General features: G+C 35.0%; 1 protein-coding gene across 3 annotated transcripts in view; it reads right to left on the bottom strand.

The window, feature by feature from the left end:
- The window catches only part of MS3_00005452 (uncharacterized protein), a 49250-nt gene that overhangs the window by 19478 nt on the left and 14971 nt on the right, over positions 1–14801 (bottom strand). For 2 of the 3 annotated variants that reach the window (XM_051213521.1, XM_051213524.1), the window contains 3 exons: positions 13669–13784; positions 4120–4850; positions 1558–1821 (listed from right to left, as the gene is read on the bottom strand). In XM_051213521.1, coding sequence (XP_051069510.1) covers positions 1558–1821; positions 4120–4850; positions 13669–13784 — 1111 coding nt within the window. Of the gene's footprint in view, positions 1–1557; positions 1822–4119; positions 4851–13420; positions 13628–13668; positions 13785–14801 lie in introns of those variants that run through there. The other variant, XM_051213522.1, reaches the window with a different exon arrangement.

Genomic DNA, 14801 nt, shown 5'->3' with positions numbered 1-14801 from the left:
CTAGACTTGATATAGTGTACGGGAAAAAAATAATAAAAAAGTGATTACTTGAGAAAATCCAAATCTACTGATGCGCAGAACTTTCATAGTTTATGGACGATAACAAAAATTAACATGATAGCACAATTTCACCGTGTATAACAATAATAAATTTATTAAAAGAAAATATTTCTATAATTATTACTCATATAATGTGATACTAGGTAGCAAATGACTGGAAAAAAAAACCCAAAGTTGATACACATAAAAAGTTCAAAGTGAAGCGCAGTTCCATTTTAGAGAAAATAGAATTTTATTTGGAATTAGATAAAATATTAGCTTATCATATTATTCAATTGGATACGAACAAAATAGATCAATATAACAAAATATCGAAAAAGAAACGACAATCAATAGATCTATGATTAACAACAAGCTTTAATTCATAGATGACTTTACTCTAGTAGATTACGGTTTCCTTTACCGATATAAATTGTTAATCTGAAGATAGATATTTTGATATACTGTACTTAATTTTAAAAAGCCATTTCTGATACAATGTTAAGCAAGAATAAACTATACATTCATAAAAGTTGGTCATTCTGTCTGACAGATTAACTCGATCACATAACTAAACAATAGAACGGTTATTATCAGAATGGGTTTTGTGGAGATTTTAGAAACTTCACAGATTGAAATCATGAGTCAGTTGAAGCTAGACCACCATTGAAAACCTGGAAGCACTGGACGGCCGTTTCGTCCTAGTATGGGACTCCTCAGCAGTGCGCATCCACGATCCCGCACCACGCGGGGCTCGAACCTAGGACCTACTGGCTCCGCGCGCGAGCACTTAACCACTAGACCACTGAGCCGGCATCCAACGGTGTTAATGTCTAACTTCAACCAATCCACGAAGTTGCGCCACCGTACACCATTGTCTTCAGTGAGTTCCTATCTCACAACAGACCTGGTGGTGGTCTAGCTTCAACTGACTCATGATTTCAATCTGTGAAATTTCTAAAATCTCCACAAAACCCATTCTGATAATAATCAACTGCTCACTAGTGACTGACTTCCGGAAAAACTCCCGAAGTTCTAGTGAGAGGCCGTTACCAGTGGAGTTCAACCAGGTCTGTTGTGAGATAGGAACTCACTGAAGACAATGGTGTACGGTGGCGCAACTTCGTGGATTGGTTGAAGTTAGACATTAACACCGTTGGATGCCGGCTCAGTGGTCTAGTGGTTAAGTGCTCGCGCGCGGAGCCAGTAGGTCCTGGGTTCGAGCCCCGCGTGGTGCGGGATCGTGGATGCGCACTGCTGAGGAGTCCCATACTAGGACGAAACGGCCGTCCAGTGCTTCCAGGTTTTCAATGGTGGTCTAGCTTCAACTGACTCATGATTTCAATCTGTGAAATAGAAGGGTTAGTTGGTTTGTTAAAATGGAAAAGCATGCGTAATGTCTTCATTGGGAACCAAACATGTTAACCTAGCAATTCAGAATTTTATATAAATGACAAGCATAGTTTCATATATGATATAATCTCACAGAATTTATACCGAAAATTATCATTAACTAACCTGGACTGTAAGCAAATCATTCCTAAACAAGTCAATAATAAGACCAGACTACAACCCAACAAACTAGTGCCCAGCATAGATGCAGTTAAACCAAGTCGTGCAGTCCAACCAGTAAAACCCCCAGGTGATGTTGATGATGCATGTAAACGTTTTCTTTCTACATTTGATATAAGTATATTATTATCATCATTTATAAAGTGTAAATGATTATGTTCATCCAATGTACGTTCATTGTCAAACGATACATACGATATAGATTCTTTTCTATTTCAAAGCAAGAAAATAAGATGAATAATTGAATAGAATATATGATGAAGTTAGATAACAAATTTAAAACTATTGTGATGAAATACAAGCTTATAAAACAGAAGAAATAATATCAACTACGTGTTACTTACACAATGAAACAATAAAACATTATATATACACAAAACGTCAAAAACTTTCGAAATAGTAATAATATTATTAGTTTAAGTATGGAAGACGATCTCTACATATTATACCTATCTCTCAATAATAAAATATTTAAGCAAAAGACTTTAGTGGCCCGATATCTGACTCCAGTTATATCGAACAAATGATCGTTATTTAATGATTGCTGTCAAAATGTACAGCCTGGCTATCCTTGTATATAATTATCGACTTAACTCGCGTTAGTGGACAACAGAATTAAAATAAATCACATGCAAAAAAGGATTTCGAATATTTATATTTTGTACAACCATTGATCCAGGCAGACGACCAAAGGAACGAAGCGAAATGAAATGATGCGCGGTGGAGAAGGAATATGAGCCAACTTAATTTAATTAGGCGTGAATCAATATTTATAGTCACACAAAAATAAGTTACAGACATGTGATGAATAGAACAAGAAGTGCACACATACATACGCTCATATAAAAACAGTCAAGGTTGATAAGTGAATAATTAACAAACTGAAAATGCGACTCAAGAATGGGTAAATTGGCATGTCCAGAAGCTAGAATAAGTTACATGGGCTTAACATAGTAACCGGATCCCATGTGCACCATTGGTTTGGGATCCGGTTACTCTATTAAGCCCATGTGACTTATTCTAGCTTCTGGACATGCCAATTTACCCATTCTTGAGTCGCGTTTTCACTCTCGGTATGACCGAGAGTGGGGTGTACCCGCCTTTCCTCTCGAAATGCTCTCACATGGCCACGCGTATATAGCCTCTGCCAGGGAAGTCCTACTCACTGCCTTCTCGTGGCATTACTGGTGCTTACGAAGATGAGAGGACGAAAAGCGAATGTCTGGCGCTTTAACCGGATCCCAAACCAATGGTGCACATGGGCTCCAGTATCCTGTGGGAACAAATGGCGTATGAAACAATCGTTGGTCACCGGCTACCATGGGAATGCATCTTCTCACGATGCTCCACCGCCTTGTGGATTAGACCTTTAGGTCAAAGGCTCGGGGTGTGGCCCTCTAAGAAAACCACCCGCTTCGGTCTGGGCACCCGGGCAGTATCACAGCCCACACACACACAAATATCGTGTGGCGCATATACATTTGGTGCCCTCTTGTACCAATATTTATGTGTTGAAATAATTAAATAATAAATAAATAACATAGTAACCGACACTACAAGACTAATTAAATATTCACAACTCTAATTGGTCATCTGATCGTCAGACGAATCTTTTCTAGATTTATCGGTCATGAGAAGTCATCATCATAAAGTCAGTGGAGTGGTGAATCAGCGAAATTGATGGTGATATGGTGCAGCTACTGATGAGACTGTTTGACGATTTGTTCAGTGAACAGTTCGCTTTTCAGAAAATTCATTTACAAAGCTATACAGTCGCAAATATATACTTTCTCCTCTACAATGAAAATCAATTATATGGTTTTAAAAACTTTGGGGATCAAGTAAGTGATATTCATTATTATTAAACATTTGTATTCTCTAATGAGTAGAAAACGCAAATCAAATTGTTTTCACTAACGTTCACCTATTAATTGCTAATGGCTTTATCAAACTAATAGTTGCCTTATGCTCATCATAATTATGACGTTGTTTGTTACTTTAAAACATAATATTCATACACCTGAATGCTAAATAATCAAGAGAATGTTCATATAAAAATAACATGGAATGGTACTTTTACAAACTGTTTTGTAGAAATATTTTAATTAGTAATTTCCTACACAGTCTACAAAGACAATCACTCAAAGCTACGGTTCACACAAATACAAAAAATCATCCAGATTACTTGTTATCCAATAATGGAGATGAGCGTCCATAATTTCTAGGGACCTCCATTTTAATGTAGGTGGAAATATGTTTGATATATATCCACATATAGGAAGTTTGAAACGATGGATATTTTCATCTTTTGTGGATGATTTTAGTGTTGTTGAGCTCTCTAAAGTAGACTGTTTAACTAAAGAACTTTGATTGTCGATCTGAACAGTGCCTGCTTCACCGTGATATCCAGGGCGACGATTAAACTTCCTCAATTAAATTATTTAGGTCATAGAACCAAACAACAAAAAATATATGTTACTTGAACAGATGATAAAATAAACAACTTACTGATCAGATTGTATATCAGACTTTTCAATTCTTTGATCTGGATCAATCATATGAAGCTTATACTTTAAATGAACTGGTTCTAACAATGCTAAATGACAACCGACCAAACTTAAATTATAGTGTTTTGCTAACGATGGCCAGTACGAATAAGCTAAATAATTCCAAATAAACATTATGTTCCAAGTGAAATTGTTTTGTGTCATTTCATTCAACTGTAAATGATGAACAATATTGAGCATATTTATTTGAGATTTAATATCATCATCAACACCAACATCGAATTGAATTGAGATATCACGTTCATGAAGAAAATGATGATCATCATGAAGATCTGTTTCATGTTGATCCAAAGAAACATTCATATGTTCACCAACAGAATCTTCTTGATCGACCATGCTAACATTTTTAATATTGAACAAATTTTCTTGGGAATCAGATTGAATAGATGAATTCACAAAAGATGATGAGGAAAAAACAGATGAATTCATAAAGGGAGGTTCACTGACAGAGAGCGGTATATAGTGACCATTCATATCACTACTATTAACAACAGTAGTAGTAACAGTATTATAATGATCATTATCACTGGTATACGAAGATAATGTGAACCAACTGTGTGACGTAGAAGACTGTAATAGTAAACTACTTATGTAGACATAGATATTGAGAAATAATTGGACTACATCCACAGCATGTATCAGAATCATAATAACCCATACAGAGAAAACAAACTAGAATGAACAATAACAACAAAATAAAGTTAATCAAAAAGAAAAAAAAACATATTTTTCTAACAGTTTAGTTGAAAGGGATCTGTGGAGAACGACTTAGGTTTTAGTCATCACAGACTGACCACAGTTAGCGCGTGGTGTATGCTATTTATGTTGTCAGATACAAGTAGTGTGTAGCAGCAGTCGGATGTGGAATATCTTGCAGCAGAAAATTGAAGTAAAGAGAACAGAAAAGAAATCGGGAAGTAATCGGAACAACAGAATCCGAAGAATAATGGAGTATCGTACAGTACAATGCAAAGATTTTCAAATGATGTATTTGATATGTGATTTTCAGATTTTACTGAGCCAACGTGTGATTTTGCATTTAACAACTAGGTCCTCGTTCATTATAAGGGTATTATTGTTGCCCAGCGCTCTTTAGGTTTTAAGTGATACCGCAATTGAGATCAATGTGTAACGACTACAACCTGCATCATTCTTGATAATTTATGACTAATAATAAATAGCTAATGGTGAAAATGGCTTTTTTTAAAAGAGAAAAACGAATAGCCATGATATAAAACCCCTCATGCATATGATGAAGTACCTAAAATATTATAGTGAACAAAATTAGGAAGTGAGCGTGTAAAAAAAAATAAACAAAAATTCGGTACAGTATAGAAAACAACATTCATTTGTGAAGAAAACTACAACTTACTAGGGGGAAAAGGTAATACAAAGCAAGGGCCTATGGAAATGTGTTATATATACATCAATGAATAATACAAAAGAACTTGATAGGACAGTGAAAATCGACGACAAAAAACAACAGTACATGCTTTTGCGGAGACTATAGGATTTTATTAGTCTTTAAATCACGAGTTGGTATTAACTAGATTACCACGGAAAACTGGGAATCACCAGACAGCCGTTTAGTCCTAATATTGTGATCCTCAAAAGTGAGCATTCACAACCGTGGTTTCCAATGGTGGTCTGTCTAAAATAAGTTCGTGATTTATAGAATATGAAGATTCTATCATCACCAAAACCTTAAACTGACAACAATCATATCCTCACTAGTAACTATCTTCAAGATGCGATTCTTGAAGTTAAAGTGGGAAGTTGTGATTAGTGGAGTACAATCATGTCAGGTGTAAGACATTTATTCACCGCAGTCACGCAATATCATGAAGCGATTGAAGTTGGACAATAAAATCGTTGAATGCCTGTTCTGTTGTTTTTTAGTTTAGGCATTTGAGAGACCAAAGGTTTTGGTTTTGATTGCCTGAGGCAGGGTTGTGGATGCACACTGCTGAGCAGTCCCATATTATGACAAAACGGCTGTCTAATACGTCTCAGTTTCCAATGGTGATTTAGATAAGATCATTTCGTGATTTAAACCCTATGACAATATAGTGTGCATAAAACTGAATGGAAAAAGATGAAATACGAATATGAATGCTACGCCAATAAACAGAGGGAATAGATGGAAATTTTCGATTAACACCGCAAATGAACTTCTACAGAAAAACGTAACGCCCAAGACTCGGCTGAAATTACTAGGTATCCTAAGAATCAAATCTTCTACTATTGTTTTCCTATAACATTCTCTTAGGTTAACAGAGATATTATTTCCCAATGCCGCCTGGAAATAGCCGTTGACTTATTTAAGCCTCAAATGACTAAGTTCATATTACGTCTACGCTCTATGGAAAATAACTACCCGAAATCGGGATTGTGAGGATACATGTATCACTTCTGAAACAATTTAAATTCTCTTCGAGAAGTTAACGATCAACAATCGATCACCAAACTGATTAACTGATCAACAAACCATGTGCGAAACTAATTTACGACATCAAAAAACACATTCCGTTGATGGACAATTAAAGAATTAATCTAGCAATAAAAATAGAGTGGTGTGATTATAAACATTTGTCAGTGACCAATGGTTACCAGTGTGTCACCCAAAACACACATGGTCGTAGATACACTCCTTAATGTCGCCTGTTAATTGACATCGAGATCATAACAATCACCGCGACATTTACAGGCATTGTAACACTAACAATTAAACACGAATATACCGTTCGATCGACAAGACTTATCAAAATAAAACACAAGATGGGCATTACTCTCGCTTACACTCATTTAATGGCCCTCACCTAATAAACTCACAACCACAACAAAGTACTGATTAGTTATTTGCTACAAAAATTCCAGTCATAAACTTGTGTATAGTAATTATGTTGACAGTTATAAGTAGGATGTAGTACTAATCGGAAGTTGAACGAATACTAACAGAAGATTGAAAAGATTCAATTGAAGAGGACAGAAAGGGAAACAGAAAGTAATCGTAATAAAAACAAGATTGAAAAAATCATGAAGCCTGTAAAGGACAACTGAAGGAACATGTGCAAATCATGTATTTAATGTATGATTCTCATATTTTCATACAGCACTCTGTAATTTTTCATCAAAAAATAGAATGCTTATCCCCACAAAGACTTCGATCCCTAAAAACGGCAATATTGTTCGGACGCCTTCAGAGGAACACACCCATTAACACATTAAAAAAGAAAGATTAGCTCAGCGAAGAGTTCTCTTTTCGGCGAATTCATTTTCAAAGCTTTACAATCGCAAATATATATACTTATTTTTACAGGATGATAATAATGCTGATAATAAAGTTGTTATACATGGTGACAGTGAGGTTAAATAAACTGAGGCATTAAAAAAATAAAATAAAAAGATCTTTTAAAACAAGCAAAATTTAATAATCGTTTGATTGTTATTGGCTTAGGTATTCATCAAAAGACAGATAGGGAAATTACCATTGGGAAAGGATGGCTCAGCATGATAAAATACAATGTTGAAACCGAGATGAAATGTAATCGGAATGGTCGTGGAAATAAAAACAAACCAGTTGGGAGTAGAAGATTTAAAGGAAAGATGGAAGGTGAAGCAGATGACTGTAAAGGAACAAGAGTATGAAAAAGAGAAAAAAATTTTAATACATTAAGACCATGGTAGAAGAAGAGGTTGTACCAGTTTCTTTTGCACACACAATTCTGGTTTTTCCAGATGTATGGCTATTGCTTCGGCAATGCAGAGAAGATGCGGTCTAATTGGTCTTAGGAAGACTTCTACTTACCTTGTAGATAACTTTGAACGCAGAGTCTGTCTTGATTGAATGACCTGTGTTCACAAGGTGTTCGATTATTGATAGGTCTTGCAGATTGAACGCTATATTCGTCTCCTAAGCTATTCTGTAACCCCCAAGCTAGAACTAGACAGCGACCTGAACACGAGGGAGAAGACTTAAAGTATGCGAGAAGTAGTTTGCTCCAAGGTTCATTTTAATACAGAAAATACAGGGTTTTTATAATATTTTAAATGTCCCTGGGTTGCTAGAAGATTCTGGAATGCTACTAAACATAGTAGCAGTGTAGCAGCCAACCAATCAGAGCCTCCGCATGTGACGTTTCGCTTCCTTGATATTTTTGGCTAAGACTTCAAGTGAACGCTGATTGGATGAAACGCTTCTTAGTGTTTCCTGATGCTTGCTTGTCTTTTGCAAGCAATTTTCTGGATCACCCCAACAATTATAGAACTTCTTATTGAGCCGTTGCCTCCTCTTTTTAGCCACGCCGGATAATGTTCTTGAATTCTTTTGGATAAAGTACGCATCGAACGACCTATATACCTAGCTCCACAAGAGCAGGTAAATTGGTAAATGCACATTGAGTTGGTCAGATGCGATAATTTATCTTTCAGATTATTGGTGAACAATGATCGGCTGGAGAATAATGTTCGCAATGTTACTGCGAAGAATGTTCTTTTAAGGAATCAGAAACTCTCCTCTTTAAGATATATGTGGCTCTATCACCTTTGAAGTCGATGTTCGTGTATAAAGTTTTCTTTTCTACTGTAATTATTTGTGTTTTTGGCTTCATATTCTTACCAATGAATATCGAAGGATACCCGTTTTTGATAAGTATCTCCTTTAAAAGGCCCAATTCCTCATCTACGACCTCGGGGCTACAGATTCTTCGTATTCTTGTAGCGAGTGTTATTATTAGGTTTCTTTTTCGGCTGATGGGAGAACCCAGCTGTGGAAATTTGATAGTTGGCCATTCCACATGGGTTTCCTGTAGATAGATCTTTTTAAAGTACCGTCTTGCTTTCTTGTCATTTCCACATCAAGAAAGTGAATATTTTGTTTGTTTTCAACTTCTAATGTGAATTTTATTGATGGGTGGGAATTATTAAATGTCTTCAGAAGATGACTTAAGTCATATTTGTTGTTACAAACGATAAAGATATCATCTACGTATCTTTTATACAAGTGAAGTTTCTCTATAGTCGCTTTCAGTTGATTGTTTTCTAAATTTGCCATGAAACAATCTGAAAGTAACGGACCCAGAGGGGATCCCATTGCTATACCGTCCTTCTGTCTATAAATTACGTCATTGAACATAAACTGTACATTGCAAGTGCACCGCAGTAATAGTTCCTTCAAATAAACATCCGGTATCCCAGTGTTTATCTCCTTATTATTTATGTACTTGCAGATAAAATTAATGGTCTCTGTGAGTGGAACATTAGTGAATAATGATTCGACATCCAGAGATAGCATAATTTTATCACTTACATTCACTTTTTTATGTACTCGATAAATTCAAAAGTATCACGTACGGAATGTTTACAAATGCGTTTTCTAACGGGTTATAGGAGATTTGCCAGCCACTTTGCTATAGAGTGGTAAGGGGATCCTGACATATCGAGAATTGGTCTAAGAGGTAGGCCAGGTTTGTCTATTTTTGGCAGACCATACAATCGCGATATTATTGATGCTGTTGGTTTTATGAGCTCAAAGACCTGTTCGTTCATTAACTGCTCATTTTTCATTCTCTTAAGAACTTCAATCAGTTGCTTTTCTATAATCTCAGTCTTGTTTTTCACTGATTGGTTTTGAGAATTTGGTGTCATCTGATAATAACGTTGTCATTTTTTCAACATAAATCTTGCGATCAAGCAGTATTAAACCAGAACCTTTATCTGGACGTGTTATAATCAAGTCTTTATTATTTCTAAGTAGTTTTATCTGATTTCTATGTTCTTTCGTTAGGAGACTTTTGCCTGTTACTTTTGTGTTAATATATTGGTTGCAGCTATCGCGAAGAGTAGATTCGAAACGTTGGAATTCTTGATCAGAAACTGGACTAAGACCATTTGTTTGTTTGATTAAGTTTTCGAATTGAACATGTGTGTTGATTTTGTTAATTTTTCCATTTATGTCACAGAATTTTATCCCTAAAGATAAGACTTCTAATTGTACATTTGTTAAGGATATTGAAGAATGATTAAACATATATCTTTCTGGATTGCTAGGAAATTTGTGCTGTATTTCTGTGGTTTTTAAACTTTTAGTGAGGTCCGATATTAAATTTTTCGTCTGTTTGTCGATAACTGTGGTAACATATTCATTGAAAAGATTGTGTTCGTTAGGTGAAGACCATGGTAGAAACTCCAAGGACCCTTCGACAGTAAAGGGACTTGATGAGTTTATGCGTTTTTCTGTCAAACTTGCGGAAATGAATGCGAAGGTTACGTTTCTTAAAGATTGCGTTAAAATGCACAAATATCCTAAATACTACTGGAAAATTCTTCAAAGAAGCCATATTTATCCAAACTCAAAATCTCTTAAACGCCATGCACAAAATGTTATCGATTATATTCGTTCACACATCCCGTTATTGGAATTTAACATTTCACAAAGATCTCATGTTTTATATGAATTATCACCTAATGAACACAATCTTTTCAATGAATATGTTACCACAGTTATCGACAAACGGACGAAAAATTTAATATCGGACCTCACTAAAAGTTTAAAAACCACAGAAATACAGCACAAATTTCCTAGCAATCCAGAAAGATATATGTTTAATCATTCTTCAATATCCTTAACAAATGTACAATTAGAAGTCTTATCTTTAGGGATAAAATTCTGTGACATAAATGGAAAAATTAACAAAATCAACACACATGTTCAATTCGAAAACTTAATCAAACAAACAAATGGTCTTAGTCCAGTTTCTGATCAAGAATTCCAACGTTTCGAATCTACTCTTCGCGATAGCTGCAACCAATATATTAACACAAAAGTAACAGGCAAAAGTCTCCTAACGAAAGAACATAGAAATCAGATAAAACTACTTAGAAATAATAAAGACTTGATTATAACACGTCCAGATAAAGGTTCTGGTTTAATACTGCTTGATCGCAAGATTTATGTTGAAAAAATGACAACGTTATTATCAGATGACACCAAATTCTCAAAACCAATCAGTGAAAAACAAGACTGAGATTATAGAAAAGCAACTGATTGAAGTTCTTAAGAGAATGAAAAATGAGCAGTTAATGAACGAACAGGTCTTTGAGCTCATAAAACCAACAGCATCAATAATATCGCGATTGTATGGTCTGCCAAAAATAGACAAACCTGGCCTACCTCTTAGACCAATTCTCGATATGTCAGGATCCCCTTACCACTCTATAGCAAAGTGGCTGGCAAATCTCCTATAACCCGTTAGAAAACGCATTTGTAAACATTCCGTACGTGATACTTTTGAATTTATCGAGTACATAAAAAAGTGAATGTAAGTGATAAAATTATGCTATCTCTGGATGTCGAATCATTATTCACTAATGTTCCACTCACAGAGACCATTAATTTTATCTGCAAGTACATAAATAATAAGGAGATAAACACTGGGATACCGGATGTTTATTTGAAGGAACTATTACTGCGGTGCACTTGCAATGTACAGTTTATGTTCAATGACGTAATTTATAGACAGAAGGACGGTATAGCAATGGGATCCCCTCTGGGTCCGTTACTTTCAGATTGTTTCATGGCAAATTTAGAAAACAATCAACTGAAAGCGACTATAGAGAAACTTCACTTGTATAAAAGATACGTAGATGATATCTTTATCGTTTGTAACAACAAATATGACTTAAGTCATCTTCTGAAGACATTTAATAATTCCCACCCATCAATAAAATTCACATTAGAAGTTGAAAACAAACAAAATATTCACTTTCTTGATGTGGAAATGACAAGAAAGCAAGACGGTACTTTAAAAGATCTATCTACAGGAAACCCATGTGGAATGGCCAACTATCAAATTTCCACAGCTGGGTTCTCCCATCAGCCGAAAAAGAAACCTAATAATAACACTCGCTACAAGAATACGAAGAATCTGTAGCCCCGAGGTCGTAGATGAGGAATTGGGCCTTTTAAAGGAGATACTTATCAAAAACGGGTATCCTTCGATATTCATTGATAAGAATATGAAGCCAAAAACACAAATAATTACAGTAGAAAAGAAAACTTTATACACGAACATCGACTTCAAAGGTGATAGAGCCACATATATCTTAAAGAGGAGAGTTTCTGATTCCTTAAAAGAACATTCTTCGCAGTAACATTGCGAACATTATTCTCCAGCCGATCATTGTTCACCAATAATCTGAAAGATAAATTATCGCATCTGACCAACTCAATGTGCATTTACCAATTTACCTGCTCTTGTGGAGCTAGGTATATAGGTCGTTCGATGCGTACTTTATCCAAAAGAATTCAAGAACATTATCCGGCGTGGCTAAAAAGAGGAGGCAACGGCTCAATAAGAAGTTCTATAATTGTTGGGGTGATCCAGAAAATTGCTTGCAAAAGACAAGCAAGCATCAGGAAACACTAAGAAGCGTTTCATCCAATCAGCGTTCACTTGAAGTCTTAGCCAAAAATATCAAGGAAGCGAAACGTCACATGCGGAGGCTCTGATTGGTTGGCTGCTACACTGCTACTATGTTTAGTAGCATTCCAGAATCTTCTAGCAACCCAGGGACATTTAAAATATTATAAAAACCCTGTATTTTCTGTATTAAAATGAACCTTGGAGCAAACTACTTCTCGCATACTTTAAGTCTTCTCCCTCGTGTTCAGGTCGCTGTCTAGTTCTAGCTTGGGGGTTACAGAATAGCTTAGGAGACGAATATAGCGTTCAATCTGCAAGACCTATCAATAATCGAACACCTTGTGAACACAGGTCATTCAATCAAGACAGACTCTGCGTTCAAAGTTATCTACAAGGTAAGTAGAAGTCTTCCTAAGACCAATTAGACCGCATCTTCTCTGCATTGCCGAAGCAATAGCCATACATCTGGAAAAACCAGAATTGTGTGTGCAAAAGAAACTGGTACAACCTCTTCTTCTACCATGGTCTTAATGTATTAAAATTTTTTTCTCTTTTTCATACTCTTGTTCCTTTACAGTCATCTGCTTCACCTTCCATCTTTCCTTTAAATCTTCTACTCCCAACTGGTTTGTTTTTATTTCCACGACCATTCCGATTACATTTCATCTCGGTTTCAACATTGTATTTTATCATGCTGAGCCATCCTTTCCCAATGGTAATTTCCCTATCTGTCTTTTGATGAATACCTAAGCCAATAACAATCAAACGATTATTAAATTTTGCTTGTTTTAAAAGATCTTTTTATTTTATTTTTTAATGCCTCAGTTTATTTAACCTCACTGTCACCATGTATAACAACTTTATTATCAGCATTATTATCATCCTGTAAAAATAAGTATATATATTTGCGATTGTAAAGCTTTGAAAATGAATTCGCCGAAAAGAGAACTCTTCGCTGAACTAATCCTTCTGTTTTAAAGTTTCAGAGGAGTCTTGAATTCGCACAGTATTCTATAATAATATTAACTATGATTAAATTGTTTTACATATTCACTTGGTCAACGTACCAGAAGAACACGTTGTATGAGTCGAGATTTCGCCCAGCAACGAAGAACGCGTAATCGTCGTGGAACATTTTGGGATGTCTGACCATCAGAAGCTAAGTATGCAGCTGTTTGTGCAGCTTATCCGATGAAAATAAAGAGAAATTTGTATATACATGGGGATTAGACAAGAATAATAACAAATAAATTATTATTTCTGTTTATATTTATGACATAAATACTACAGTAATTAAATGAATATCACAGTGAGTTAAAAAGCGTTTGCGAAGGCGTTGATGAAAATTGTGGAGCGAAATATTTTATTGCCTACACTCGAAACTGACGGTCAACTGTAATTGGTAAATAATGAACTTAGATCTAACACGAGGTAGACTAATCAAGACATAGTATTTCTCATAGGACTGTACTAACTTTTTTATTCTCCATAATAGACATAAGACTAAAATGAACTGGAATATAAAGCACAGTCATATCAATGTTAGGGTTGTTAAAATTACGAGAAATAGTGATAATATACGTGATCACAATTATGAAAATATTGGCAAGTTGAATAATTCCCTACTTCTCATTTAAGCTGGACATTATTAAAGTCATGTTTTCCTTTACGTATTTAACTGCTCTCTAGTTACATTTTGCCTGAAAGTAACATGCTTCTACAAGATAATGATATTTAAAGTAACGAAAACATGGATTAAAATGTTAAAAACTTCCCATAGAATATTTAAAAATAAAGAATATTTGAGCGAACAATTGTTTTTAATAACTTCATCAAGCTCTACTGTTATAAGTCCATAATTATTGTGATATTTTACCAAGGCCAAAATAAGCCATGTATTAATGAATTTCATAATGTTATGTGCTAAAAGTGGTGAACGTTTGCATCTGTTGCGATATAAATACTTCAAAATTAGAAAGGTCAGAATGATTTGTAGTAGTGTCAAGTAATAATCAGTATAATAGTAATATTAAAAAAAATAGATTAAAAAAAATCGTATGAATAAAATGCATAGTAGGAGAATTTCATCTTGTTTATCGAGATAATAATGATAATAATAAGAGTAATAACAATAACATAATAACATCGTTGTGTGAATATAATATGCAAGGTAATTACGATAAAAAAGAATTCATGTGAA

The sequence above is a fragment of the Schistosoma haematobium genome, chromosome 3, assembly GCF_000699445.3.
Source record: "Schistosoma haematobium chromosome 3, whole genome shotgun sequence".
In the NCBI taxonomy this organism is placed as follows: Eukaryota; Metazoa; Platyhelminthes; class Trematoda; order Strigeidida; family Schistosomatidae; genus Schistosoma; species Schistosoma haematobium.
The sequence above is the reverse complement of the archived record's forward strand: the minus strand, read 5'-3'. Positions and strand labels throughout refer to the sequence as shown.